Source organism: Helianthus annuus, chromosome 9 (genome assembly GCF_002127325.2).
Source record: "Helianthus annuus cultivar XRQ/B chromosome 9, HanXRQr2.0-SUNRISE, whole genome shotgun sequence".
Taxonomy (NCBI): Eukaryota; Viridiplantae; Streptophyta; class Magnoliopsida; order Asterales; family Asteraceae; genus Helianthus; species Helianthus annuus.
This window is the reverse complement of record NC_035441.2, coordinates 135,611,612-135,638,267: the sequence shown is the minus strand read 5'-3', so window position 1 is coordinate 135,638,267 and position 26,656 is coordinate 135,611,612. Positions and strand designations below refer to the sequence as shown.

The 26,656-nt window shown below is 37.2% G+C and overlaps 1 protein-coding gene across 1 annotated transcript; it reads right to left on the bottom strand.

Moving 5' to 3' along the window:
* Nucleotides 1-919: 919 nt before the first annotated feature.
* LOC110878802 (nitrate regulatory gene2 protein) lies at nt 920-5,545 on the bottom strand. The gene is made up of 4 exons (XM_022127167.2): nt 3,334-5,545; nt 3,048-3,253; nt 2,651-2,874; nt 920-1,910 (listed from the first exon to the last, which is right to left on the bottom strand). Exons 1-4 carry the CDS (start codon nt 4,979-4,981, stop codon nt 1,229-1,231), a joined length of 2,760 nt encoding a protein of 919 aa, XP_021982859.1. The 5' UTR covers nt 4,982-5,545; the 3' UTR covers nt 920-1,228.
* Between the last annotated feature and the right edge of the window lie 21,111 nt (nt 5,546-26,656).

Genomic DNA, 26,656 nt, shown 5'->3' with positions numbered 1-26,656 from the left:
AGTGGTTGTGAATGAAGGAGAGAGAAAAATGTAATATATATTGAAAAGGAGAGAGAAAAATTATTTGTTTTTAGTGAAAATATATTGATATAGGAGTTGTTTTTTAGTGAAATGTATGTATATTTTTAGTGGATTGGATGTGAATGCTCTAACAATCGTGAAAATAGTTGGCTTAAAATAGGGTAAAGGTGTAACTATTATCTAAATGAATAAAGTAAAATGTAATTAGTGGTGAGGATTTGTATATGGATTTTATAATCGAACTTTAAGTTATTTTCTTATGCTTTTATTCTTTTATTAAATTGGGCAAAAGCATATGGAAATTGTTCCCAACTTGTTTTGTCATATCTTCAGGGAATCATGTTACAAAATAATATTATTAAATTGATAATAATGATAACAACATAGAGAGTTTTGAGCATTTAAAATGTGATATGACATATTGCTTTAATCACTTGTATATTAATGTATCATCTACTTGTACATTTTAATCCGCAGAACAATAATGACCAAGACAACTATCAAAATGTCGACAAAAATGAGTAGGTTGTCACGGTAGCTTTGGATTTTCTTAAAACAATATAGTTTATAAGATACGACAGAAATACGTAAAAGAATTATAAGTTTGTTGTGGAGGGAAAAAATGCAACTAATTATCCATAATTTTGTTAAAACAAAGGGATTTAAATGTAATAAGATGAGGGACTAAAAAATAAATAGTGTTTAAAAGACTAAACTACCCTTATTTTAGGGGTCTTTCTATAAATAAAGGGGGGGGGAGTTCTTATTTTTTGGGTATCTTAAACTACCCCTACCTCATGCATTATAATATAGTATAGATTATTAATTTGTGATGGTTTTTATAGATTTCCTTTTATCAACAACTGGATTATTGATGGTTTTTTGTTTCACCAAGATAAACAATCAAACAATTGGTTTTAACCTTTATAACACAACACTGAAAAAAAGACCAACAACAGTAGGAACAAAAAAAATGGCCAAGTTGTCTGTACAAAATACCAATGGCTAACAACACCTACACATATTGGATCAACTCTACAATATCAATCACTAGTCTCTTAGAACCGATAGCCGAATTCACTGATACCATCGGCCCAAAACCGTCTGATAAACTTGTAATACTCTTCCTACTAAATGTTAGGATCAGCATCATGAATTTCCTAGCTTACCTCAAAAAATTACAAGTCTTTGGGCAACATCGACCCGATTATACCAATCTTACCTGCTCATGAGCTTTTAAAGCATCACAAGTAAAACTCTCTAAAGCCTTAAAAATAGGAATTACACCACCTTGTAAACTACTTGAACCACCATTCCCAACTAACTTCATAGCCTCTTTATAATCCAGACTCACTCGGTCTTCAGAAGGAACCATTGACCCGTTTGTTTTATCAGGCCCATGATTTTGTCTTCTTCTCGCGAAATCCTTTGCAAGATACTCTTTCTTCAGCATTAGCCTCTGCATATCATCTTGTCTCTCCAGCAGTTGCCTCAAATTTAAAGCAAAATTACGCATGGCTTTCGAGACTCGTTCTTGAGAAACGTTTTTAATTTCACGGTGCCAATCGTTGCATATTATAAAAATCGGTGGAGCTCCTATACGACCCGGGGAGTAAGGAATCTCACCATCGATGGTGACTTCTGGTTTGTGATCAATGCATTGTTGTAGCCACCCATTTAAGGAATCAACGTACGATTTCTGAGCGTTAATCCAGTTATTAAAATGTTGAGCCCATGTTACAAGTCCTGCTTCAAGCTCAAGAGTGGTTCTCAGGCTTGAATCTCTTTCAAGACTTGTGTTTGCCCTTAAAGTACGACTTCTGCTTTCCATGATGGCTTCAAATTGCTTTCGGTGACATTTTACAATCGCTTGCCACATTCTTATTAGTCTGTGGAGCACACAATAAAATCAACCATTAGGGTTGTTATGTGACATAATAGCATAAACTATTTTCATTAAAACAAAATCACCAATTTCCCTTCCATTACTAAAAATAAATTCAGAAAAAAAAGCAACCAGACTAGAGTCTTTTTTCTTTAAAGGAAATGGTCAAACAGGTCAAAAGTCAAATTCTCAAATAACTGGATTATACTGAAACATTATAATTTTGTAATCATATTTAAAAGAGTAAAATGCCATTTTCATCCCTGAGGTTTGGCCACTTTTGCGTCTTTTGTCCAAAGGTTTGTTTTTTCGCATCTGAATCCAAAAGGTTAGAAATCTTGCCATTTTCATCTGACTCCTTAACTCTATCCATTTTTTAACGTTAAATCAGATGTATTTTCGAATAAAGAAGGTTTATTTTAGTTGAAAAATGTCTAAAATAACGAAAATACCACTTACTTGACGTTAAAAAATGGATGAAGTTAACGAGTTGGATGAAAATGGCAAGATTTCAAACCTTTTCATTCCAGATGCGAAAAAACAAACCTTTGGACGATAGTCGCCAAAGTGACCAAAACTCAGGGATGAAAACGGCATTTTACTCTATTTAAAAAGATAATGGGTTATATTACACAAAATGTGTTCCAGGCCTATCCAACCCGTGGACCCACCCATTTGCCATGTCTTTTGCGCTTGAGTTCATGTGTAGATACCAAAATTAGGCTTACTATAAGATCTACATACCCATAGATCAACTCACTGACTTGCGGCTGCAGTTCTTGGTCCCTCACCTTGTGTATCTCACAAGATATGGCATCAATAGCTTTAACAGATACATTAAGTTTAGTCATTAATCTTCTTATAGAAGCCTGTGTAGCATCAATCTTACTAGACTCGGCTCCTTTTGCATCCAACTCATTCAATCTCTTGCACATTTTCTCATAAATCACCCTTAGCCTCTCTTCACCCTAAAACCAGACCAACCACCTGATGTATCAATTTCACATTACTAAAATCAAACCAAAACTGAACGACTAAGGTACTAAACAGAAAATCATAGTCACTGTTAGCCAAATGTTTTTATAAGTACGCATCAAAAGTTTTTTATGTAGAACTAGCGAGACGAATATGACTGTGTTACCTTTACTTCCTTGTATAATTTCTTCTCCCATACATACAGCTTCTCCAAAGTGGAAGAAAGATTAACGGGCCTAACATCCTGAACTGGATCCACATTATAGGATCCTGCTAATTTTGTTACTCGAGAATTTTGTGTTACGGATTGTACTGGATGATCTGAAGATGCCAAAGACGGTGCCAATGGATAGAGAATCTTCGATAAGATCACTGCAAAATGACACACATAAGTGAAAAGAAAGCATTGTATGTTATATGTATTCAGGTGACAAAAATTAAATTTTATTTACCCTTAAGAACTGCAAACTTTGATTGATAAGGCAACTTCCCGGCCTCGAGCATTAAGGCGACCTCTTTTCCATAACCAAAAGCGACCTCAAATTCGTCTTTAATTTCATTAACTACTTCATGCAGATCCCGAGAACCATGAGGAGATAATGTTGTCAAGCTACTAATAATTGAGGATTCTAACTCTTGATTAGACCCCTCGTCCATATCAAAATGTACCCCCTTTTTACCCTCAGGGCCTTCCTCCATGCTTTGTGAAACGATCGTCTCCGAGCTATGTTTATCTACTTCGGTGTTAACCGAATGCGCTCCTTCCTTATTTTCAAATGGTACTGAATTTGAAGTGGATTCGACGTGTGCTGCCTTTGCAGTGCGTTTACTTTTTACTGGTGGCATTCTTCTAGAACTGTCGTCGGTGCTAGTAGAAGGTTCCGTCCATGAACTATCTTCAAAATCTTCTTTTTGTTCATCTAGATTTCTCTTTCTACTAAATGTCTTCTTCTTTACAACCTCTTCGATGTGAGACTCTGTTTCGGTTTCTTCTTCCAAATCAGGAATTCCCTCCCTCTCTCTCACTTCATTAGAATCTGGACTACTACCCATCGATTCATACCCATACCCATACCCATATCCATACCCGTGGTGTTCATTATCATAAGCATCAAAAAAGCTAAAATAATCAGATACTGTGGCCGCAGGAGGAGGAGGCGGGGGAGGACTTTTCGGTTTCTTCGGTTCTTGGGGAGGCGGTGCTCCCCCGCCATAAGAAAACCCATACCCGTATCCACTTCCATACGGACCATAATGCGGTGGATCAACCCATCCACTTGTTTCTTGAAACCCCCTTGCTTCCTCTTGGTGAATCACCGTGTGGCTAGCCGGGGCGGATTTTTTCATATAAGAAACGTAGTGATTTGAATTCGAATTCGAATACGAGTTCCCACCATACCCATTGTAAGAATCGAAATTCTCTTGATATCCCCCCCAAGGAGGTTGAAACTGTGATGCAGATGGGTTCACGACATTATACGGATCACCCTCACCCTGACCCCAACTAGGTTGGTTTGGACCCCAATAAGGTTGATATTGAAATGCAGACGGGTTCACACCATAAGGCTCACCCCATGTCTGCTGATACGGCATCGGTCCTCCGTTAATCTCATACGGATGACCCCAATTGGTTGCAGAAGGCTGTGGCCCTCTGTTAACCACAGCAGGCTCATTCAAATCCATGTTGTTATACTCATGTGGCGGATTAGTATTCGAAAATGGCGGTGGATTATCACCATAATGTACATGCCCATGCCCATCTAAATCCGAATCCGATTCAGATTCAGAACCCTCATCATCAATTATATGAATATGCGAAACCGAACCCGAAGACAATGACCCGTTATTCTTACCCTTACTCTTACCATCAGAGGGCAATGTAAGCACAGGCGAAGCGGATAAAGGCGGTGAAGGGATGACAAGCTGTTCATCAACAAATCTAGAAAGTGCATAACCAATATCTTTCAAAGAATGAAAGTAAGCCAGATGTGAAGAAGACAGATCATACCGGTAATCCGCAGCAGACTTAATCAATCTCTTTCTCTCTCTACAACGTATCACCAATGGAAGATCATCCACTTTGGAAGGTCTGCAGCCCATTGAAGTTCCACACTCACACTCACATTCACCCTAACCCTAACCCTAATTCTTGTTTGATCATCTTCTATTTTGGTGCACATGAACTGAAACTACACACTGTAAATCCATCTCAGAACCATCCGCATCACATCCAGATCTACAATGTCTACAGTTATGATAATAAGTTAGGAGTTATGAGTTGCATGCATTAATGTGGAGTGGAGAAGTGTTGAAATCTAGAGAGAAGAAAATGAAAATGAAAATTGGGATTGAAGAAATGTGAAAATGTTAATTAATTGAAGGAGGCAAAATAATAATAATAATGAAAAGAATAAAATAATGAAGGTGAAATGGTGTAATAATGGCATGTGTTCCCACAGAGATTTGTAGAAGAAGAAGAAGAAGACGATGATGATGATGATGATGCATGTGTATCGAAATTGGAGTGAGATTTTTGAATTAAAATTGGAAATGTTGTCAGGGGGAAGGTGGAATCCGGCATGTATAACGGAGGAGGATGTGATATATATAATATATAATATTATTATGTGTGTATTGTATTGTATGTATTGCAGGTGTAATGATGGTTTCTTGAGGTGCGCATGGCTTCTTCTTCTTCTTTTTTGTTTAACCGGGAATACTTTTAACTTTTACTCGCCTTTCCACATAAAGGGCATGTTTGGGTAAGCTTATTGAAACAACTTATTGATTTATTGGCTTCTTGGAAAAGTCAGGATTTTGTGACTTATTGATTTATTGGCTTTTCTCCCTCACATACACCCTCTTTGCCAAACATCATTTTAGAGCTTATGACTTTTCAAAAAGCCAATAAGTCAATAAGTTGTTTCAAAAAGCTTACCCAAACATGCCCAAAGTTGTTGCTCTTTTTATAACCGAATATTCTTTTACTTCCAATCATCTTTTACAAATTTACTTTATAATGTTGTAACCACTATTACTTCAATTAGCTAAGCATATGTCTTAATTGGTCCAATCATCTTTCATATTAATTTGTAGAATTTAAGTATTTTTATAGCATAATACAATAATTGAACCCAGTACAATCTTACTCATAATCAGACTATTAGCAGGAATTGATGAAGGTAAGATGTAGACGATTGTTAGTTTATTACCTCTACCAGAGAGGATAAAGATGTTGCTTTTAATGAGACCCCACAACTCTAAAGTAATATCTAACCATAAAGTCAAATAAAACATACGCAACTACTCAAAAACCGCCCATCCATAAAATATAGAGTCTAAAAGTGAATAATATGGACAAATAACACACAATGTGAACACGTTGAGCGACGAAATTTCGAGAACGAAATTTGTTGCAAGTTTGTAATGCCTATTACTTCAATTAGTTGGTCATTTATTTGAAGGGGAAATATTAAAGGGGAAAAATTAGCCATTCAAAAAAAAAGTTAGTCATTTATTTTGTCTTTCAAAAAAAAGTTGGTCATTTATTTTAGTTGGTCCAATGCATATTAATTTATAGTACAGTTTTGGTTTAATTAAAACAATTAACTCATACTCACTAAACCTATAAGCCTACTTCTAAAGGTATTTCGGTGTTCACACGAGATCTGAACACTTTTTTTTTTTAACGGCAAATTTGGATCACTGACGGACCACTGGAGTATCATCATGCCACCAGTGGAACCACCCGATCATATCCATCTCCACTAGGCATAATGCCTATACACCAATTCAGGAGGAAACCCAATAAATATGGGAAAACCCCCCTGTGAGAATCGAACCCAGGACCTATTGGTACTAAAGTCTTATCTCACCCCCAAGATGCCACTAGGCTATAAAGCCATGGACATCTGAATACTTAACCACTTTAAAAAATAGGAAAATTGGTTTTTAATAAAACAACCTTTGTCCCGTTAGTAAATAATAATTTTACCTACGTAATTGGTATACAATAATCCTACCTATCAACATGGTGGTACTCAATGAACTTCCGTTAATTTTTTTTAACTGAAGTTAATTTTTAAATTTTATTTATTACACAAAAAGTCCATGTAGTTGTAATTTACTAGTTTTAACTATTTTATAAAACAAAAAAACCTCAAGGGACTGTAATTTACTAGTTTTAAAATAGTTAAACTAGTAAATTACAACTATAGGGACTGTTTGTGTAATAAATAAAACTTAAAAACTAACTTCAGTTAAAAAAAATTAACGGAAGTTCATTGAGTACCAACATGTTGATAGATAAGATTATTGTATACCAATTACGTAAGTAAGATTATTATTTACCAACGGGACAAAAGTTGATTTATTAAAAACCAATTTTCCTAAAAAATACATTATTTTGAAACAATAGAAACAAAGAACGAAACAAAGTTGGTAAATACATTTACTCTATGTTGAATAAATAAAAACAATATCTCTTTATATAAAGATATTATCATAAAAAGATAATGATAAAGGTAGCAAATTAATTATAAACATAATCGACTAATGATAATAATATTAATAATAATAATAATAATAATAATAATAATAATAATAATCTATACTATATAATAAAAGAAACCTGATTTTGGACACGTGTCATTCATTGAAGATATCTATATTTGTAATTTCCTACCTTTTTATACTTAATATTATTATTTACCAAAGTAACACTTTTTTATTTAGTTTACCCTTATTTCATATTTTATGAAAAAAAAAATATCGATTATTCTATCTCTTATTTTCATATTGCATTTTTTTTAAAATTTAGTTTGTACTTATCTTTTTCGTTCAAATGGGACAGAAGTAAAATTATTGGGTTTCACATTTGTAATTAGTTATTTTTTTATTAAGATGCTATCGTTCTATTTGCTCATGTTCAAAATGATCAGAAAAAAAAAACTCAGTTATTTTTGTTTCTAGGAAATCATAATCCTTTTATTTGATTCAATCATTCTAGAACTTTTAAAACTAAAATATAATATATCATAATTAAATTCACATTTCAAAACCCTCAAAATTCAACCATTCAATAATCACAATTACTCACACGTATAAGCCTATATATAATCTAACCTACTTTTAATAAAGGATTCCAATTAATTCTATGTGAAATTTATAAAGATTTTTTTTTATACACTTAATTTCATATATAATCTAATCTAACTTTTAATAATGTATATATGTGTGGACGCTCGGAGGGCAAAAGTGAAATTGCACTAATTTTAACGTTATTTTACTAAATTTGTGAAAATAATGTTAAAAGCGGCGGACGGTTAATCATGCATCATCATCATGTGGTGGCTTTGATAGCAGAAAGACAAAAGGGAACATGCACTAATCGGTCTTTGTCCCGATTGCTAAGTGTTACGTGCCTTATATCCAAAGCTTGATGCAAAACTACTATCGAGTCGGGGGTCTTACTGAAAGCAGCCTCTACATCTTACTCTCCTCAGTACCTTAGCTTTGCTATTTGTGGGATTTACTGAGTATGATGATGATGATTTAGTATATATAATTAGATTTATTCAACCCGTATAATACACGGGATTTATAAAGATATATTTTTTTATTATTTAGTTTATAAAATTACATTTGTCTAACCCGTGTAATATACAAGGTTACAAAATTACATTTATTTAACCCTTGTAATACACAGTGTTTTAAAGATATAACTTTTTTTATTATTTAGTATATATAATTAGATTTATTCAACCCGTACAATACACGAGTTTTTATTATTTGGTATATAAAATTACATTTATTCAGTACAATACATGAGGTTCTTAGAGATATAATTTTTTTATTATTTAATATATAAAATTACATTTGTTCAACCCGTGTAATAAACAAGATTTTTAAAGAATAATTGTTTTATTTTAGTATATAAAATTACATTTATTCAACCCGTGTAATACACGGGGTTCTAACCTAGTAATAATAATAAAACATCCAAAATAAATTTTCCTTTGTAATTTGGTTTTGCTCTAGTATTGGGGTTTTGACGTTTGTATATGGTGACGGTCTTGCTAGATCTGTTTTTAGTGTAATGTAATATAATCTTATCATTGTTAAAAAAATCAATAAGTGTCTTAAATTCACATTAAAGATAAAGTAGTGATTAACAATAAAAAAAAAAGAAACTTAAAAGATAAATATTAAATCAAACAACAATAATAACTATGATAGATGATAATCTTGATTAACAACTATACTCTTTGACTTTTTTAGAACGGCATAAAATTATAGAAACTCAAAACAAAAAATCCTCCAGCAAAACACTGAAAACAGGAACGCAGAGAAGCTCACAAACAAGCGAAATGAAAATTGTACTCTTTCATATCACTTGATTTCATGCCTTTGATTATGGTTTATTAGTAAGGCCTGTTAAATAAAATAATTGTAGTAGTTGGTAGGACATATGCCCACGACTACTGAGTATTTTGAGTCGTCATCGTATTTATTTGACTTTATTTTTGTTATTAGTTTTTTTTTAACGGCCAACAATTTTTTTTATTCATCACGGGATAGCATTGTTATGAAGAGTTCAATCACTTATTTGTGTTTTTGTTTTTTTTAATGGTAATAGTTACTCTACTCTATTATATCAATAGTACTAAATTACTTTCTTTCGTCCAGGTTTAAAAGACTTCATCTCTAAAAGGCATAAGCCTCTACCAATTAAGATAGCCCCACATTAACACTTATCTTTGTTTACAAGAGGATAAGCCTAGGGCTGTAAATGAACCGAACGGTTAGCGAACAGTTCGTGAACTGTTCGGTAGGAAGTTCGTTTACGTTCGTTTGTTTAATTAATGAACGAACACGAAAAAAAATTCCGTTCGGTTAGTTAAATGAACGAACACGAATCGATGTCTCGTTCATTCAATTACGTTCGTGAACGTTCGGTAATGTGGTTTTGAACATTCGTTTACTTGACCGCCGCCAGCCCTTTGGCTCTCCTAGATGCGCGGAAACCCGACCTCTACCCGCCCGAAGGCACGACAGTGGAATAATCGGTAAAACCTCGCCTACCATCCAAGACGAACCTGCGCCACCCGTATTCGCCCTTCATCTGGACGCCGCAGAAAATAATGGTAAGAGTAGTTGTCGAACCTGGCCCACAAGGAACATCAATTTTTTCCCCAATCACTCCACCACTACCTCATTGGCCTCCTTGTTAGTACTTGAAGAGCAAAAGGCTACTCGGTGTGGGAAGAGGGTAGTCCTCAAAAGATGCTCCGCCACGTAGGATGAGTGTGAGGATGGGACAAAGGGGATGGACTTAAGGAAATAGAGGATGTGCCTAAAATATATATATATATATATATATATACATGTGTTGTATGTATATGTGTATGTGAGAAGAAGAGTCCCGTCCTCAACGTTTGAAGGCTACCGCTCAAGACGACGCCGAACCCCGGGGAAATGGTGTGGGGGGGGGGGGGTTTCGCCGGGCCAAGTTGGGCCTGGACGACCCTACACCGAGTGGCCTAATGTAACAAGCCATCTTTCGAGACTTGGTACGGTGCCCTCTAGACCAACAAACCTTTTTGACTCACTTATTTTGTTGCGTCATAAACTTTTATAGGAGTGGCCCCAACTCCTAAGCGGCAAGACTCGAGAAGTGCGAACACTTTTGAGATACACTCTTAATTAGTTAGACGCTTTCTAAATTCTTATAGAATTGGCTACAAAAAGCCCATGTAAGTTCAACACATTTTGAGTAGATTTGATATTCAAATATTTGGCATAATGATAAGCTTTGGGATGAGTTTGCCATGTATTAGTGTTAGGGATGAAATCCCAATTTAGATTTGTAGATAGAGATTATTCATACTTGTCTATAAAATTAGTTATGCTCTGTAGGTAATATTTTTGTAAGCTATACTTATACTTATACGTCGAATGTAAAATTTTAAATATAAGCAACATGAGTATCTAAGGGTATACGGGGTGCCTTCGGCAACCCCCTTCAGTGAGATGAGAAGCCGAGCGGTAAGGCACCGCCAACCATGCGGGAGCCCAAATCGGTGAGTTGGTTGGGCGTTCAGTCACCGAACAAGAAGATAATGATGGTGGGCCCCATGGCTTGTAACAACCAATCAACTTTTTGTTTTTTTTTTTTTTTTTTTTAATAAAAAAACAACTCCCCTAAGAGGGGTGCACCCCGTACGTTTTTGGACAAGAGGGGAGTTATAGAGGGGAAATGACATGGCAACGTATGATTGAGTTAAAAAAAAATTTCACTCACCTAATTAGGGGTGCACCCCCTTCACCCTAAAAGATTGATCGTTTACTGATTATCTAAAGTTGTTCACAAGTCAGATGCTTAAAACTGCAAAGAAGGTCTATTAACCACATGTACCAATACAGATGTTACAATTGTAAGTCAACATAACATATTCTGAGTCAGAAGTTCCAACAGGTAAAATGTTAGATGTTTCAGGTAAAATGAGAAGAAAGAGTGCACCAACTTTGAGTCTCTTGTACTACAACCTGAGTCCTTGGCACCATGAATTATAAATCATAATTATTGCGAAGTACATAGTTGAGCAAAATATATTGTAAATCATAAATTAGACTGTCGGATAATCCTTAAATAAAGACAATGCAGGTGTAGGTAGAATATATGCCCCGACTTCTTTGAGTATTTTGAGTGGTGATCGTATTTATTTGACTTTATTTTTGTTATTAACTAGTTTTTTCCCGCTCGAGGCACTAAGCCGAATAATTCTCTCTCATAACATGTATGTCTGTGTTTCGGTTACTTGTACATACTAATCATAACACGATCTAAAAAAAATTACATCGAGTCAACCAATTAAAACAAAACACTACCATACTTTTGCTAAAAAAAACTAAAACGATGGAAAGACTATAATTTTAAACTGGGAATAAAATTGTAATTTTTCAGGACAAATGAGCATGTGCCAGGCATGCCTGGACGAATAAAAATTACACTTATTCCCGCTCGCGTTGCAGAGCGTTAAATCGAATATTTCTTAGTTTCATAACATGTTTGCATGTATCTAGGTTACTTGTATATACTACTTATAACACGATTTAAAAAAAAAACATTGAGACAACCAATTAAACCAAAACACTACCATAGTTTTGTTAAAAAAAATAATAATAAAAAAATAAAATAAAACGATGACAGGCCTGTAATTTTGAGCTGAGGGTAAAATACTAATTTGTTAGGACCAATGAGCGAGTGCTAGACGACTGCTTGACACAATAAAAGTTACATTGAGTCAACCAAGTAAAATAAAACACTACTATAGTTTTGCAAAAAAATAAAAAAAAAAAACTAAAACGATGGCAAGATCATAATTTTTAACTGGGGGAGAAATCGTAATTTTTGAAATGGGGGCAAAATCATAATTTTGAACAGAGGGCAGAATCGTAATTTTAAGCTGGGGCAAAATCATAATTTTATTTTGAACTTAGGACAAAATCGTAATTTTGAGCTAGGGGGAAACATAATTTTATTTTGAACTGGGAAAAAACGTAATTTTGAGCTAAGAGCAAAATTATAATTTTGAACTGAGGGCAAAATCATAATTTTGAACTAGGGGCAGAAACAAAATTTTATTTTGAACTAGAGGCAAAAATGTAATTTTAAACTGAGAGCAAAACCATAATTTTAAACTGATGATAAAATTATAAATTGGTTGGACCAATTGGGAAGTGTCAGACAAACTTACCTGGCACTATTCCCCCAACTTTTAAATGTATATGTAGTATAATATAATTAGTTACTAGGTTAGAACCCCGTGTATTACACGGGTTGAATAATATAAATTTATATACTAAGTAATAAAATAATTACATCTTGAGTTAATTGCCAAAATCGTCCCTGAGGTTTGGGGACGCTTGTCAAACATACCCCTCATTAAACGGTGTTTTTTAACTAAGTTAGTCATTTGGATGAAAATGACAAAAAATGCCAAACGTGAGGGGCAAAATGGTACAAAAAGCTCATTTTGGACGAAAATGGCAAACGTGCCCAAACCTCGGGGACGATTTTGGCAATAAATCCTTTTAACGTAACAGTTGATTAAAATAAATATTTTTATTTTAATATGTGATTATCAGTTATCCTTGTTCTTATCATCAAAATATAAAAACAATAGTTAATTACATAGTCAGTCCCTGTGGTTTGCATAAAATAACATACTTAGGTATTAAAAGAATCACCTTCTAAGGTATTAACTTTTCATTTTGTAACGTTTGGAGATATTAACTTCTAGGGTATTAACATAGTTAGTCTCTGTGTTTTGCACAAAATAACATACTTAATACTTAGATACTAATAGAATTTGATTTTAAACCTACAAATAAAGTTAATATATCCAAACGTTACAAAATAAAAAGTTAATACCTAGAATGTGATTTTAAACTATTAGTACCTAAGTATGTTACTTTGGGCAAACCGTAGGGACCAACTATGTAATTAACTCTAAAACCAATTAAACCTACCAATTAAATACATCTTTATCTTTATAAATATTTAAAACACTAATATATTTTTTTAGATTTTAATAATTAATATATGATTATAATAATTAATATATTATTATCAATTATCTTTATCTTTATCATTAAAACCTCTTCTACAAATTTTAAATTTAATATTATTATAAATTGATTTTTCATAATAAATATTTAAAAAAATAATTAAGACCTCCTCATAGAGCGTCATAGAGTGCCATGTGTCCATTACATGGTTTCTTTTATTATATAGTATAGATATGAAGAGTCCAGTCACTTGTTTTTAAGCCGACTTTGATAAACAAACCAAGAGGATAAGACCCGTCATTAGTCGTAGTGTTTAAAGTATTTCCAAAAACAGAAAGCTAATAAACTTTATCGATTTCTCGGTTAGTCTAACCACTTTTTTGGTTAATCAAACTACAAAAGTTCAATTTTCTTTTTGGTTAATCAAACCAATATTTTAAAAACCGGTTCAAACAAGTTGGTTGTACCGATTGAACCATTTGATAAAACCGGTTAAACCGCCCGATACACCCGGTTAAACCGTTTTTGAGCCTGAAGAGGTATGGTCCCAATTCCCTGCCTACATGGCAGGGACCACACCACTTTTTGAGCATACATGACGCCTACATCAGCAAAGCAATCCAGAAGCTTCTAGAAACTTCTGGAAGATCTGCGGGTGGCACCAAAGATGCTCTATCCGACAAAAAGGACAACACGTGTCACCAGTCGCAGAACGCCACATAGGCCTGCGACAAATCAGGGGGCAGAGCTGACAACACCAGTACAAGGTTTCCAGCATGGACAAACATAAGCGCGCCACGTGTACCACTACACCGGCCATGGCAGAGCAGACCAAGAGGATATTCCCCTTAGTCGGACAGCTGGCGCGCATCCACGGCTGGCACAGCTGCTCCTCCCTCCTTCACCCTCCGGCTATAAATAGGACCCTTCATCATTCAGGTTGAGGATCTTTTTGCTCTCCACTCTCACCCACTAAACAAACACTGTTTATTCTCCCTCAGAACAGTACTTAACGAGACTAACGGTGTTGCTGTTTTGCAGGATCTAGGTCATTTCAGCGAGTAAGAAAGGAGATTGAACCCACAGAAGAAATAACCCCACAGATTAACCTCAGCGTTAGCCTGTGTTTCATCATTGGCGCCATTCGCTTTTTTGCAAGACTAATCTCATCTCTTTTTCTTTTCGAAAAACACTCGCCAAAAATGGCTGAACAAAACCCTTCACACCAAGTGGACGGAGAAGTTTCTTCCTTTGAACTCGTTTCGGACACAGCACACGTCCAACGGGGCCAGAGGAACGAAACTATCCAAGAAGGGTTGTTAGTCAAACCACAACTGGACCCATTTTCCAAGCCCCCACTAGGATAATCACTCAGACCACAAACGGAGCCACTTTCCAACCTCCACCAGGGATAGTCCAACAAACACCTCCACCAGTGCAGACACCAAGCCATGGAGCTGGCCCCTCAGCTCCATCGGAACAAGCACAGCTGAATTTCTCTGCACTTTTAGGGCTACCCAAAGGAAAAACTCTGGCTTCCTGGTACGCCGAGCAGATGGCATCTATAAACCTTGTTTATACACAACTTAGCGCGCAACAAGCTTTGCTCCAAGCACAAGCTAATCAGTCGTCATTCGTTACCCCACCGCAACGGTCTGTGAGTACGCAGACGACTCAGCAGATCAACGCGTGGAATTTACGCCCGGAGAAAGGACCTGTACCCAACATCAGGAAGCCAAGCGCGCACGACACACGCGACACTTATGGCGAAACAGAAAGCAATTATGTTCAAAACTCCAACTTACAACGAAGGCCGATTCAAAGCCGTCTAGGCGCGCGCAATATGAATACCGAATGGGAAGACGAAGAGGAAGACCCAACGTATAAAGGGGAAAGTACAGTGTTCAGCAGACTGCACCCAGAACACGAGTCTAACAAACCAGCCAAGCGCGCATGATACAACCCAAAAGCAGAGCATGATTACACCTTGAGCTATCGTCCAGACGACATGGCTGAAAATTCAAAGTTCATCAGGGAAATTGCTACAGCTGCTATAGACAAGACAAAGTTGCCGCACAACGTAGGCAAATACAACGAGCTAACAGATCCAGATGACCACCTTCAAGTTTTTAATGGCGCAGGAGCAATAGGTGGTGGAACCTGCCAACTTGGTGTCATCTCTTCGCACAAACATTTGTCGGCGCAGCGCGCGTCTGGTTCGACAGTTTACCAGCAGGAAAAATTAAATCATGGGTCAACTTCCGAGAGAAGTTCCTCGCACACTTCTCTCAACAGTGAAGACATACCAGAGACCCGGCTGATTGTTTGAATATATGGCGCCGAGACCACGAAAGTGTGGAAGATTTCATCACAATATATAACAAAGAATGTCTAGAAATCGGGGACGTGGGTGAAAAGATGATGCGCGCACATTTCATGAGGGCAGTCAAATGCGATGATCTAATCAAGCGCGTGAAAGGAAGAGACGGAGGACCCAAAGATTGGAAAACCTTCATTGAGGCAGCAAAAACCATCGCGCAAACTGACAAACAGCTGACCGGTGATGACCACCGTCAGCGCGGATATACTCACGGCGATTGGAACAAAAAGGGGAGAAGCCAATCATGGAAGGCGTCCGGTCACAGAGAGAGAAGCCCAGCAAGGGAAGATGCGCGCCACACAATCAATCAAATAGCCCACCGAAAAGAAGTGAAAAGAGAAAACATGGAGAAACAGTGGACACCACTGACAAAAACCCCTTCGGAAGTCTTGGCCACCGAAAATCACCAGTTCAAACCACCCCTACAGATGCGCAACAAGAGAGGCCAAGATCCCAATCTCTTCTGTGAATTTCACAAAGACATAGGTCACCTAATGGACGACTGCTTCAGTCTAAAACAAGAAATAGAAAGGGCTTTAAGAGATGGAAAGCTCACACATCTGGTAAAGGGCGGAAAGCGCGAATACCGCCAAATGCAAAGAAGAGAAGAAGGGCCAGATAACAAAAAACTCCGCAAGTTGGAAACTCACATGGTTCAGGGAGGCCCACGTAGGCCAAGGAAGAATTACAACAAGCGGGCGCAAGACGACTCATGGCGCAAGAGGCAAGTTATTTTCCCAATTGTTAGAGGTGGCCCGAGAGAAAAAAGACCCATCGTCATTTCCGGGGTAATTGGTCACTACCAGACTGATTACATTTTTATCGACCCAGGGAGCACCGCGGACATCATATACGAACAAAGTTTCAACCAGTTTGACCAAGAAGACAAAACGCGCTTAGAACCAGTTGATTACCCATTAACTGGTTTTTGCAACGAAGCCGTTTTTCCTCTTGGCCAAATATCATTCCCAGTGCTGCTCTCAGACAGAAGAAACTCAAGAACAGAAGTGGTCACATTCATGGTGCTGCCAGCACACTCAAGACATGACATCCTCTTAGGAAGAGAATCCCAGGGAGACTTCAGTATGATATGCTCTGCGCCACACTCAGCCGTTGGATTCCCAACAGAAACAGGCATAGCATTAATATACGCAAGCAAAGAGGTCTTAGAAACGGATGAGGTCAGACCTACAAAGGCAATTAAACCAGCACCGCGCGCAGAAGCAGAAAAATGGGTACTGAACAACGCATACCCAGAGCAAACAGTTACCTAGAACCTGCGATGTCCGATTTAACGCGCGCGGCGCTCAAGAAGTTGTTGCACGAAAACATGGACGTGTTTGCCTGGACACCAGCCGATATGGTGGGTGTTCCACGGCACATAGCAGAACACCGGTTAAACGTCTCAGAAGAAGCGAAGCCAGTGGTACACGCCAAGCGCCACTTGGGCGATATAAAGCACGACGCCATGAAGGAGCAGGTAATGGAGCTGTTAAATGCAGGCATCATTAGAGAAGTCAGATACCAGACATGGGTGGCAAGCCCAGTGATGGTGAAAAAACCAAATGGAAGCTGGAGAATGTGCGTAGATTACAAAGATCTAAACAAGGCATGTCCACGTGACTGTTACGCCTTACCAAACATAGACGAAAAAATCGACTCTCTAGCAACATTCAGGTGGAAGTGCTTCCTTGACTGCTACAAGGGGTACCACCAGGTCCAAATGGTTGTTCAAGATGAGGACAAAACCGCATTCCGCACACCGACAGGGTTGTACTGTTACACCAAGATGCCTTTCGCCTAAAGAATGCGGGCGCGACCTATCAGAGATTGATGAACGAGACATTCAGCGATGCCATTGGCAAGTACATCGAAGTGTATATGGATGATTTGGTGATTATGAGTAAGGAAGAAAGCATGATGCTGGTGAACATCCAAAAGACTTTCAACACGCTGCGCAGCGTAAGTATCAAACTGAATTCAGCAAAATGCTCATTTGGCATGGAAGAAGGAAAATTCTTAGGTTTCATTGTCACAAAAGATGGCTTCAAGGTAAATCCAGAAAAAGTTCAAGCAATCGAAAGAATGCCTTCCCCATCAAACATCAAAGAGATGCAAAAATTAGCAGGACGATTACCAGCGCTCAATCGTTTCCTAGCTAATCACGCCGCAAAGTCCTTCCCATTCATCAAAACATTGCGCAACTGTATGAAGAAAAGCCAGTTTCAGTGGACTCCGGAAGCAGAGAGTGCGTTCCGCGAGATGAAAGACTGCCTCATCAAACTGCCGACACTAACCGCACCAATCAAAGGAGAACCCTTAGTACTATATTTATCAGCTTCCGATAGAGCAGTTGGAGCAGTACTACTTGTCGATCGTTAAGGTATCCAAACACCAGTCTACTATGTGTCACGAACCTTGACCGACCCAGAAACTCGGTACGCCATCATGGAGAAACTAGTCCTCGCACTGATCCATGCATCAAGACGACTGCGAAGGTATTTCGCTAACCATGTCATACATGTGTTAAAAAACTACAACATCGGCAACATCCTGGCAAGGCCAGAAATCTCAGGAAGGCTAGCCAAATGGGCGATAGAACTCGGAGGTCACAATGTGGTTTTCAGACCAAGACCAACCATCAAGGGGCAAGTGCAGCAGATTTCATGACAGAGGTACCTGACGATAAGGACTGAGAATGTAAAGCAATGGAAAAGGCTGAAAGGCAACAAGTAGAAGAACCGTGGTTGTTATACATAGATGGCGCATCTAACGAAGAGGGAGCAGGAGCAGGGCTTCGACTGGTGAGCCCCGATAAACATGAATTCACGTACGCCATACGTCTGGATTTCAAGAGCACGAACAATGAAGCAGAGTATGAAGCCTTTCTTGTTGGCTTAAGATTGGCAATCAAAATGGGAGTCAAACACATCGAAGCACACGTAGATTCAATGTTAGTAGCCGGACAAATCAACGGCCAATACGAAGCCAAGGGAGACGTAATGGCGCTCTATCTAAGTCAAGCGAAGACGTTGCTACAAACCTTCTATTCTTACAAGGTGCACCACAAGAAGCGAGAACAAACCAGCAGATGCACTGACTAAACTCGCATCTACAAGCTTCCAACATTTGGCGAAAGATGTGCGCATAGAAGTTTTGAGCAACCCATCTGTTCCACTCAGGGAAGTAAGCGTCATCCAGACAGGAACGACGTCTTGGATGACTCCAATAATCATGTATCTTCAATCCGGGATACTCCCAGAGAACAAGGCCGAGGCAAGGAAGATCCAGTACAAAGCCGAGCATTATCAGACGGCCGATGGAATTTTATACCGAAAGTCATACCTTGGTCCACTGTTGAGATGCGTCGACGCTAAGGACGCAAACTATTTGATCAGAGAAATCCATGAAGGAATGCCGGGCCAAGAATGGTGGTGGCAAAAATGATGAACGCTGGGTACTACTGGCCCGGAATGCATTTAGACGCGGTAAGAGAGTTGAGGAAATGCAGTGGATGCCAAAGGCATGCGCCCAAGACGATGCGCCCTAAAAATGAATTGGTACCAGTCACAACCGCATGGCCTTTCTAGCAAAGGGGCATAGACATGGTCGGCCCTTTCCAAGAAGCCCCAGGAGCGGTCAAGTTCATAATAGTCGCCGTTGACTATTTTACCAAATGGGTAGAGGCGAAGGCACTTGCATCAACCACGTCAAACTTCATCAAAAGATTCATATAGAAACAAATCATATGCCGTTTCGGCCTGCCGCTCAGAATCATCACTGACAATGGAACGAACTTCGCCGCAAACGACCTCGAACGATGGTTCAAAGAATTGCACATCGAACACACCTTCTCTTCGGTTGCACACCCGCAAGGGAACGGTCAAGTAGAGGCAGTTAACAAAAGCATTGTCGATGGTATCAAAGCAAGGTTAGGCGAGAAAAGAAGGGGCTGGGTTGATGAGCTGCCAAGCATACTGTGGGCCCACAGAACAATGCCAAAGACAAGCAACGGTGAAACACCGTTCAGTCTAGTTTACGGGTCCGAGGCAGTAATACCAGCAGAAATCAGATTGCCGTCTCCACGAATGCTCTCTATGAACTTAATCGACAACGAAGAAGAAAGGAGGATCGACCTCGACCTCCTAGAGGAAAGGAGAGATGTCACACCCCAACCAATGGCGGAAACATCGGGATGAGACGAAGTGTGAAGATTGCTCGAGACATCATAACGCTAATAATTGTGACAAGTATTTAAATAATTGTTTCATTTCATTTCTAAAGAATCAAGTACAAGGTTTTGAAACAAAATACAACAACATAAATAATAAAATGATACAATACAAATACAATTCTTTCTAAGTGTGTATCTAAGCATCCTACTAGATTCCATGCATCGTCAACATCCACCTGTAACATGTTAAAATAAAGTTCAATGCAAAAGCAAAGGCGAGTATACAAGTTTGATCGAGTTTGCATAATAAGATATTTTGAAGAGACGTTTTGGTAACGATCACCTAGGTAAGGGAATCACCCCCAACTCGTTGGTGATGTCGTTTTTTTTTTTAGAAAAAGGGGAGTGGAGTTAGTCGTCAAGGTAAGGAAATCACTCCAATCTTAATGATATGTCTCCACTCGTCGTTACAAGGAATATGAAATTATATTATATGAAATCATGCATATATATATAAATGTATGGTAAAGGTTCAATATGTTGTGTGCATGAAAAGAGAATATCGAAAGTATACTCGAGTTTGAAAGATTGCATCGTATAAAATAAATATTAGAAACACATGTTGATCAAAATTTGGATGGTTCCAAAACGGAACTTTGACTAACCAAAGTGGTCGAAAAGTCTTTCGAATTTGAGGAGCATGTTTTAGCCTAATAGGTAAAATACTCTCGCTGACAAGTCGGTTAACGGTATTTACCCTTCCGGTTACTACATGTCCCAAATCAATCGAAATTTCGAGACTTGGCGGGATTTATGAAAAACAAAATATCAAGGAGTGGAACTAGTCGACAAGGTGCGGGTTTCACCCCTAACTTGACAATTTCATATCCTAAGTGTGGTTGGTACTCGTCGGGTCAAAATTTAATTTCGACATGTTGACGAGGGTCCATTAGAATTTGAAATTTGAGATTTACCATTAAGATGTGGATTTCACTCCTAGCTTAATGGCGATATCTCGTGTAAAAAGAAGAATAGGTAGATTGTGAGTCGTTCACCAAATTGTGGGTTTCACGCCTATTTTGGTGAATTCGTCTCGAGTGTTTACGGATTTAGAATAGTCGAGTAAAATGCATGAGGGAAAGAGTATGTTAAAGGAATAAACAACAAATATAAACGCACAATGAAGCATATTTAGAATAGCACATAATGTGTGGGATAATAAAACATGTATTAGCACATAATAAAGCAAGTATAGCATGTCAAATGTTAACACATAAGCGCCATATATGCTTAAAAGATCAAAAGAGAATGAATAAGAGCAAATAAGGTAGCATGCAAGTAGTTTCAAGTAAAACATAAGAATAAGGCTCTAAAACTATAGACTAGGCTAAAGCATTCCTACTTTTCCTAATTCCCTATAGTTATGGCTCTGATACCAATCTGTCACACCCCAACCAATGGCGGAAACATCGGGATGAGACGGAGTGTGAAGATTGCTCGAGACATCATAACGCTAATAATTGTGACAAGTATTTAAATAATCGTTTCATTTCATTTCTAAAGAATCAAGTACAAGGTTTTGAAACAAAATACAACAACATAAATAATAAAATGATACAATACAAATACAATTCTTTCTAAGTGTGTATCTAAGCATCCTACTAGATTCCATGCATCGTCAACATCCACCTGTAACATGTTAAAATAAAGTTCAATGCAAAAGCAAAGGCGAGTATACAAGTTTGATACGTACATAGCAAAAGATAAGTTTGAACAATTCCTCATAGCAAGCATGTGATTCAAGATGAACATTTAAATATGGTATGTGTCTAACATATCAAACCAAGGAAACGCAATATGCTCATGACATAACCGAAGATAAAGAGGCGGGTCGTTAATCCTATAGCGCTACATATGTCACGGTTTGGCTCGTACGAAGTTAATGATAAATTCAACACATAAGATAAATCCAAGTTTAAAGCATCAAGCCATCACGTATACAAGCATGTTATAGGAATGTTCACGTGTTTAAGCAAAATGTTCATGTGTAAGTTTGTTGATAGATAAACATGTTACACCCCAAAAGTGGTAAAAGTAAAAAGGGGAATACGAGTATACTCACAAGGTTTGCATATGTTTTCCGATTATCCAATTGTTGACGAGTAGAGATTTAGAGTCCGAATGTATAAGGGTTAAAGTTCAAGTATGTTTAGAGTCGAGATTCGGTGTTTAAAACAACATAAAAATAAGATATGAGAATAACATGGAAAATAATCATTTAGTACATATGATGCTTGTTCTTGACACTAGGAAACTCGAAGGAGTTTAGATGTTTTCATGGAACAAGGTTCCATTAGAATCGTGACAAGTTATCATAGTCTAGGATGATGTAATCTAGTACCCCGACATATGAACACTAGTTCATCATCAAGGATTCGATTATTCGAATAATATGTTTAGGGTATATAATATATGTCCAATAGTTCAAGCATGAGGTAGAAGATTAAAATCTTCATTTTGGTACCTCTAAATGTCATAGAAATCATGTAGGAGGTAGGAAGATCAAGTCTTCCATTTAGGCACCTCTATGCGTTCACCACTACACTTGATATAAAAACAACCAAGGAGGGTCATGAACATACAATAAAGAATAAGAAATATACACACTAACTAAGAGAAATCATCAAATCATGTGAGGATTGTATGTTTGGACAACCCAAGTTGTTCCATAATCACTCATGTATCAAAGACAAAGTTTGACATGACTTGTGGGTTAAAAACCCTAAACAAAACACCAAGTTTATGAGGTTTAATCCTCTGATTTTTAAGTGTCTCAACCTTGTTTTTAAGCCTAACCAACCACTAAAGTGTTGTAAGCATTAGGACATAGGTTTGAGATGAGATAGACTCAAGTTTGGTAAGAAATAACAGGGATTTCATGAAAACAAAAACAATCAGTGGACTTTGGAGCCTTTTTGCCGGAGTTCCATGGACTTATTTACTGTGAAAAACCCATGGAAACGTAGATAAGGTCAATACAAAGTAGTAGGAAAAAGAATCGAGTGAATCGGATAAGAATTGAGTGAGTTATGCTCATTTTCGTGAAGGGGTGTCAATCTGCTCGAACCCTTGCTTTCAGCTACGGTTTGGAGGATGTTTTGAGAGTTTTTAGTGTTGCAAAAGTGGTAGGGAGGCTGGTTATAAGTGATATTTATAGGGGGAAGGATTAGGGTTTCAGTGGGTTGGGCTTTGTAAGTGTTTAGAAGGGGTTACACCTTGAAACTAGCCCACAAAACCCAACTATATGGGGCTGAATTTTGCTGAATTGGGGCTGCCATATTTCTTTATTTTTTTATTTTTTTAAAACATTAAAATGAGTAATTTTGTTAATTAAGTTGTGTAATAATATGCAACAATGTTTCCCCTAACTTGTAACAAGGTGAAATATGAAATAAAACATGATTTAACTAGGTAAAAAGTGTAATGTACAACTATGTAACATGTTTGTAAGTGACAAGTATATGTCACATATTACATGATTAACCGTTGTATAAATAAGCATATTATTAGGGGTTTTTAGGTATCAACAATTTAAGGACAAGCATGGACATGCGTCGCGAATAAGTATCGTATAAGTATGAATTACAAATAAGGATTCGGTGTACAATGAATTCGAACGTATGAACATGTATGAATATGTAGATGGTGAATTTAAAGAAATACGAATTTTATTTATGATCCAAGTCTCGGATTTTACAACGAAAAGACGACTACAATAATACAAGATTTCCAAAAATAGCATTACAAGGCGAGCTTTCTAATTATGGAAAGTATGAAAAAGCAGGGCGTTACAGTCTCCCCTCCTTTAGGAAATTTCGTCCCGAAATTTATTTAAGAGGTAGATTTAAAGAGTTTTGGTAACAGTTCGAGACTTGAGATTTTGAAACGTTTTGAAAAGTACGAGATTTTGGGAAGATAAAGATAAGTTTGTAAAATGATTTGTCGAGCCGAAATGGGTTTGAGCATAAGCAGGGGTAAACAGGTATAGGTAAAACGATTTGAAATGGCTAAAAATTAGAAAGTTTTAAGGGTAATAAGATAAGTTAGGATTTGAATGCTTAAACGAGCTTGATTGTGAACGAGGTTCGTATGAAAGGAAGGAAATAGGAGCATGGGGCGAACAATTGACACTAAATGAACGCAAGTATACGAATGATATGGGCATTAGATAGATGAAACTAGCATGTTAAGGATGAAGTCTCGTCATGGATAATCGGACATAATGTGTTTGTGAGTTGCTTAAAGCTTGTATTAGGTCCAAGAGGTCTGTAAAACACTGAATTTCCCATGGCACGTTTTACGAAATTTTGGTAACATGGTGAAAACACTTATATATAGGAAGTACCAGCGGCGTATCCACCATGTTACGTCCGTTTCGTCTTCGGTGTCATGTTACGTTCCGTGTATTACCATACGCAGTAGCACACTCTATGGTTCTCATACGATTTGAAATGGCTAAAAATTAGAAAGTTTTAAGGGTAATAAGATAAGTTAGGATTTGAATGCTTAAACGAGCTTGATTGTGAACGAGGTTCGTATGAAAGGAAGGAAATAGGAGCATGGGGCGAACAATTGACACTAAATGAACGCAAGTATACGAATGATATGGGCATTAGATAGATGAAACTAGCATGTTAAGGATGAAGTCTCGTCATGGATAATCGGACATAATGTGTTTGTGAGTTGCTTAAAGCTTGTATTAGGTCCAAGAGGTCTGTAAAACACTGAATTTCCCATGGCACGTTTTACGAAATTTTGGTAACATGGTGAAAACACTTATATATAGGAAGTACCAGCGGCGTATCCACCATGTTACGTCCGTTTCGTCTTCGGTGTCATGTTACGTTCCGTGTATTACCATACGCAGTAGCACACTCTATGGTTCTCATACGCCTATCACTATAATCCCGTGTGCACCCGTGATTATTTTGATCGTCGCATGATCCGCATAGCTTGTACTAGTTGTGTATGAATCGGGGTATACATAAAAAAGTTTAGAATGTGTACGTACAAGAATATAGTATATAAGCAAGTCCATGTTTAAGTATGTGTGGGACCCACGCAAGCGAATCCCTCAGGTTACGCTCGCGTATAGGTACGAATGTATGAATCATGAGTAAGGATGAAAGTATGAGCATAAGTTTAAGTATGAATACGCATGTATGTATGAGCATAAACATAAAACGTGTAAGTAGTATGTGTACAAGCAGAAGCGTAAAACGTATTAGTAGTATGTGTATGAGTACAAGCATAAAACGTATGAACATAGGTGTAGGTATGAAAAATAAATATTGCGTATATGGTGTACGTTGAGGCATTGCGGATTAGAAAGGCTAAGTATGTAGATACGAACGATATAAATGGTGTTATCGCGAGATATCGACTAAAACGTGTATGACGATGTGCATGTATAGTTGTTCCAACAAAACGTTGAGTTTATCGAATCAAAATTAGATTGAGCCTGGTTTGAAAGGTAGAATATAGTTTGTATATGTAAAGGAACATAAAGTACTCGTTGGTTATGCATAACGTATTTTGTAACAAATAGAAATGCTAATTTTTGTTTAAAAGGGTTTACGTAATCCGAAAAATGGTCGGTCCCTATGAAGTCTTCTTGCCCACGTGTTTTGTAAATTGGTGTAGGAAAAATGTTTTCGTTAAAAAGTAAGTTCGTTTCATCAAAGAAGAAATTATGAATTTAGGAGGTTCTTGTGAAAACTAGGATCCTTAGAAGAGAAATTTAGCAAAAGGACTTAGTGATTAAAAAATTAACAAATGATTTGTTGATGTTGAAAAGGGTATTTGGTAAAACAATCATATAACCTCTATAAGATCTTATAAGTATTTGAGAAAGGTTGGTTGGATTTTGATTAAAAGTAGAAGGTGAGCATGTTTTAGTGATTAAGTCGAATATGAAGTTCATGGGCAAGAGTTTCATTGAGCCGATTAAATTGATAGGTAGCATTTCGTAAGGTTTTGAAGTTCGAGCAATAAAACGTTTTAAGACATGATTATGAATTTCGCGTATATGAGTTGAGTGAAAATAGATTGTAGAATAAGAAGTACGTTTGATAAAACAATGCATTTTGAAATCGGTATGAGTGGTTATTTTGAATAATGATAAACAATTTTGGTATAAAATATGATCGAGTTTGCATAATAAGATATTTTGAAGAGACGTTTTGGTAACGATCACCTAGGTAAGGGAATCACCCCCAACTCGTTGGTGATGTCGTTTTTTTTTTAGAAAAAGGGGAGTGGAGTTAGTCGTCAAGGTAAGGAAATCACTCCAATCTTAATGATATGTCTCCACTCGTCGTTACAAGGAATATGAAATTATATTATATGAAATCATGCATATATATAAATGTATGGTAAAGGTTCAATATGTTGTGTGCATGAAAAGAGAATATCGAAAGTATACTCGAGTTTGAAAGATTGCATCGTATAAAATAAATATTAGAAACACATGTTGATCAAAATTTGGATGGTTCCAAAACGGAACTTTGACTAACCAAAGTGGTCGAAAAGTCTTTCGAATTTGAGGAGCATGCTTTGGCCTAATAGGTAAAATACTCTCGCCGACAAG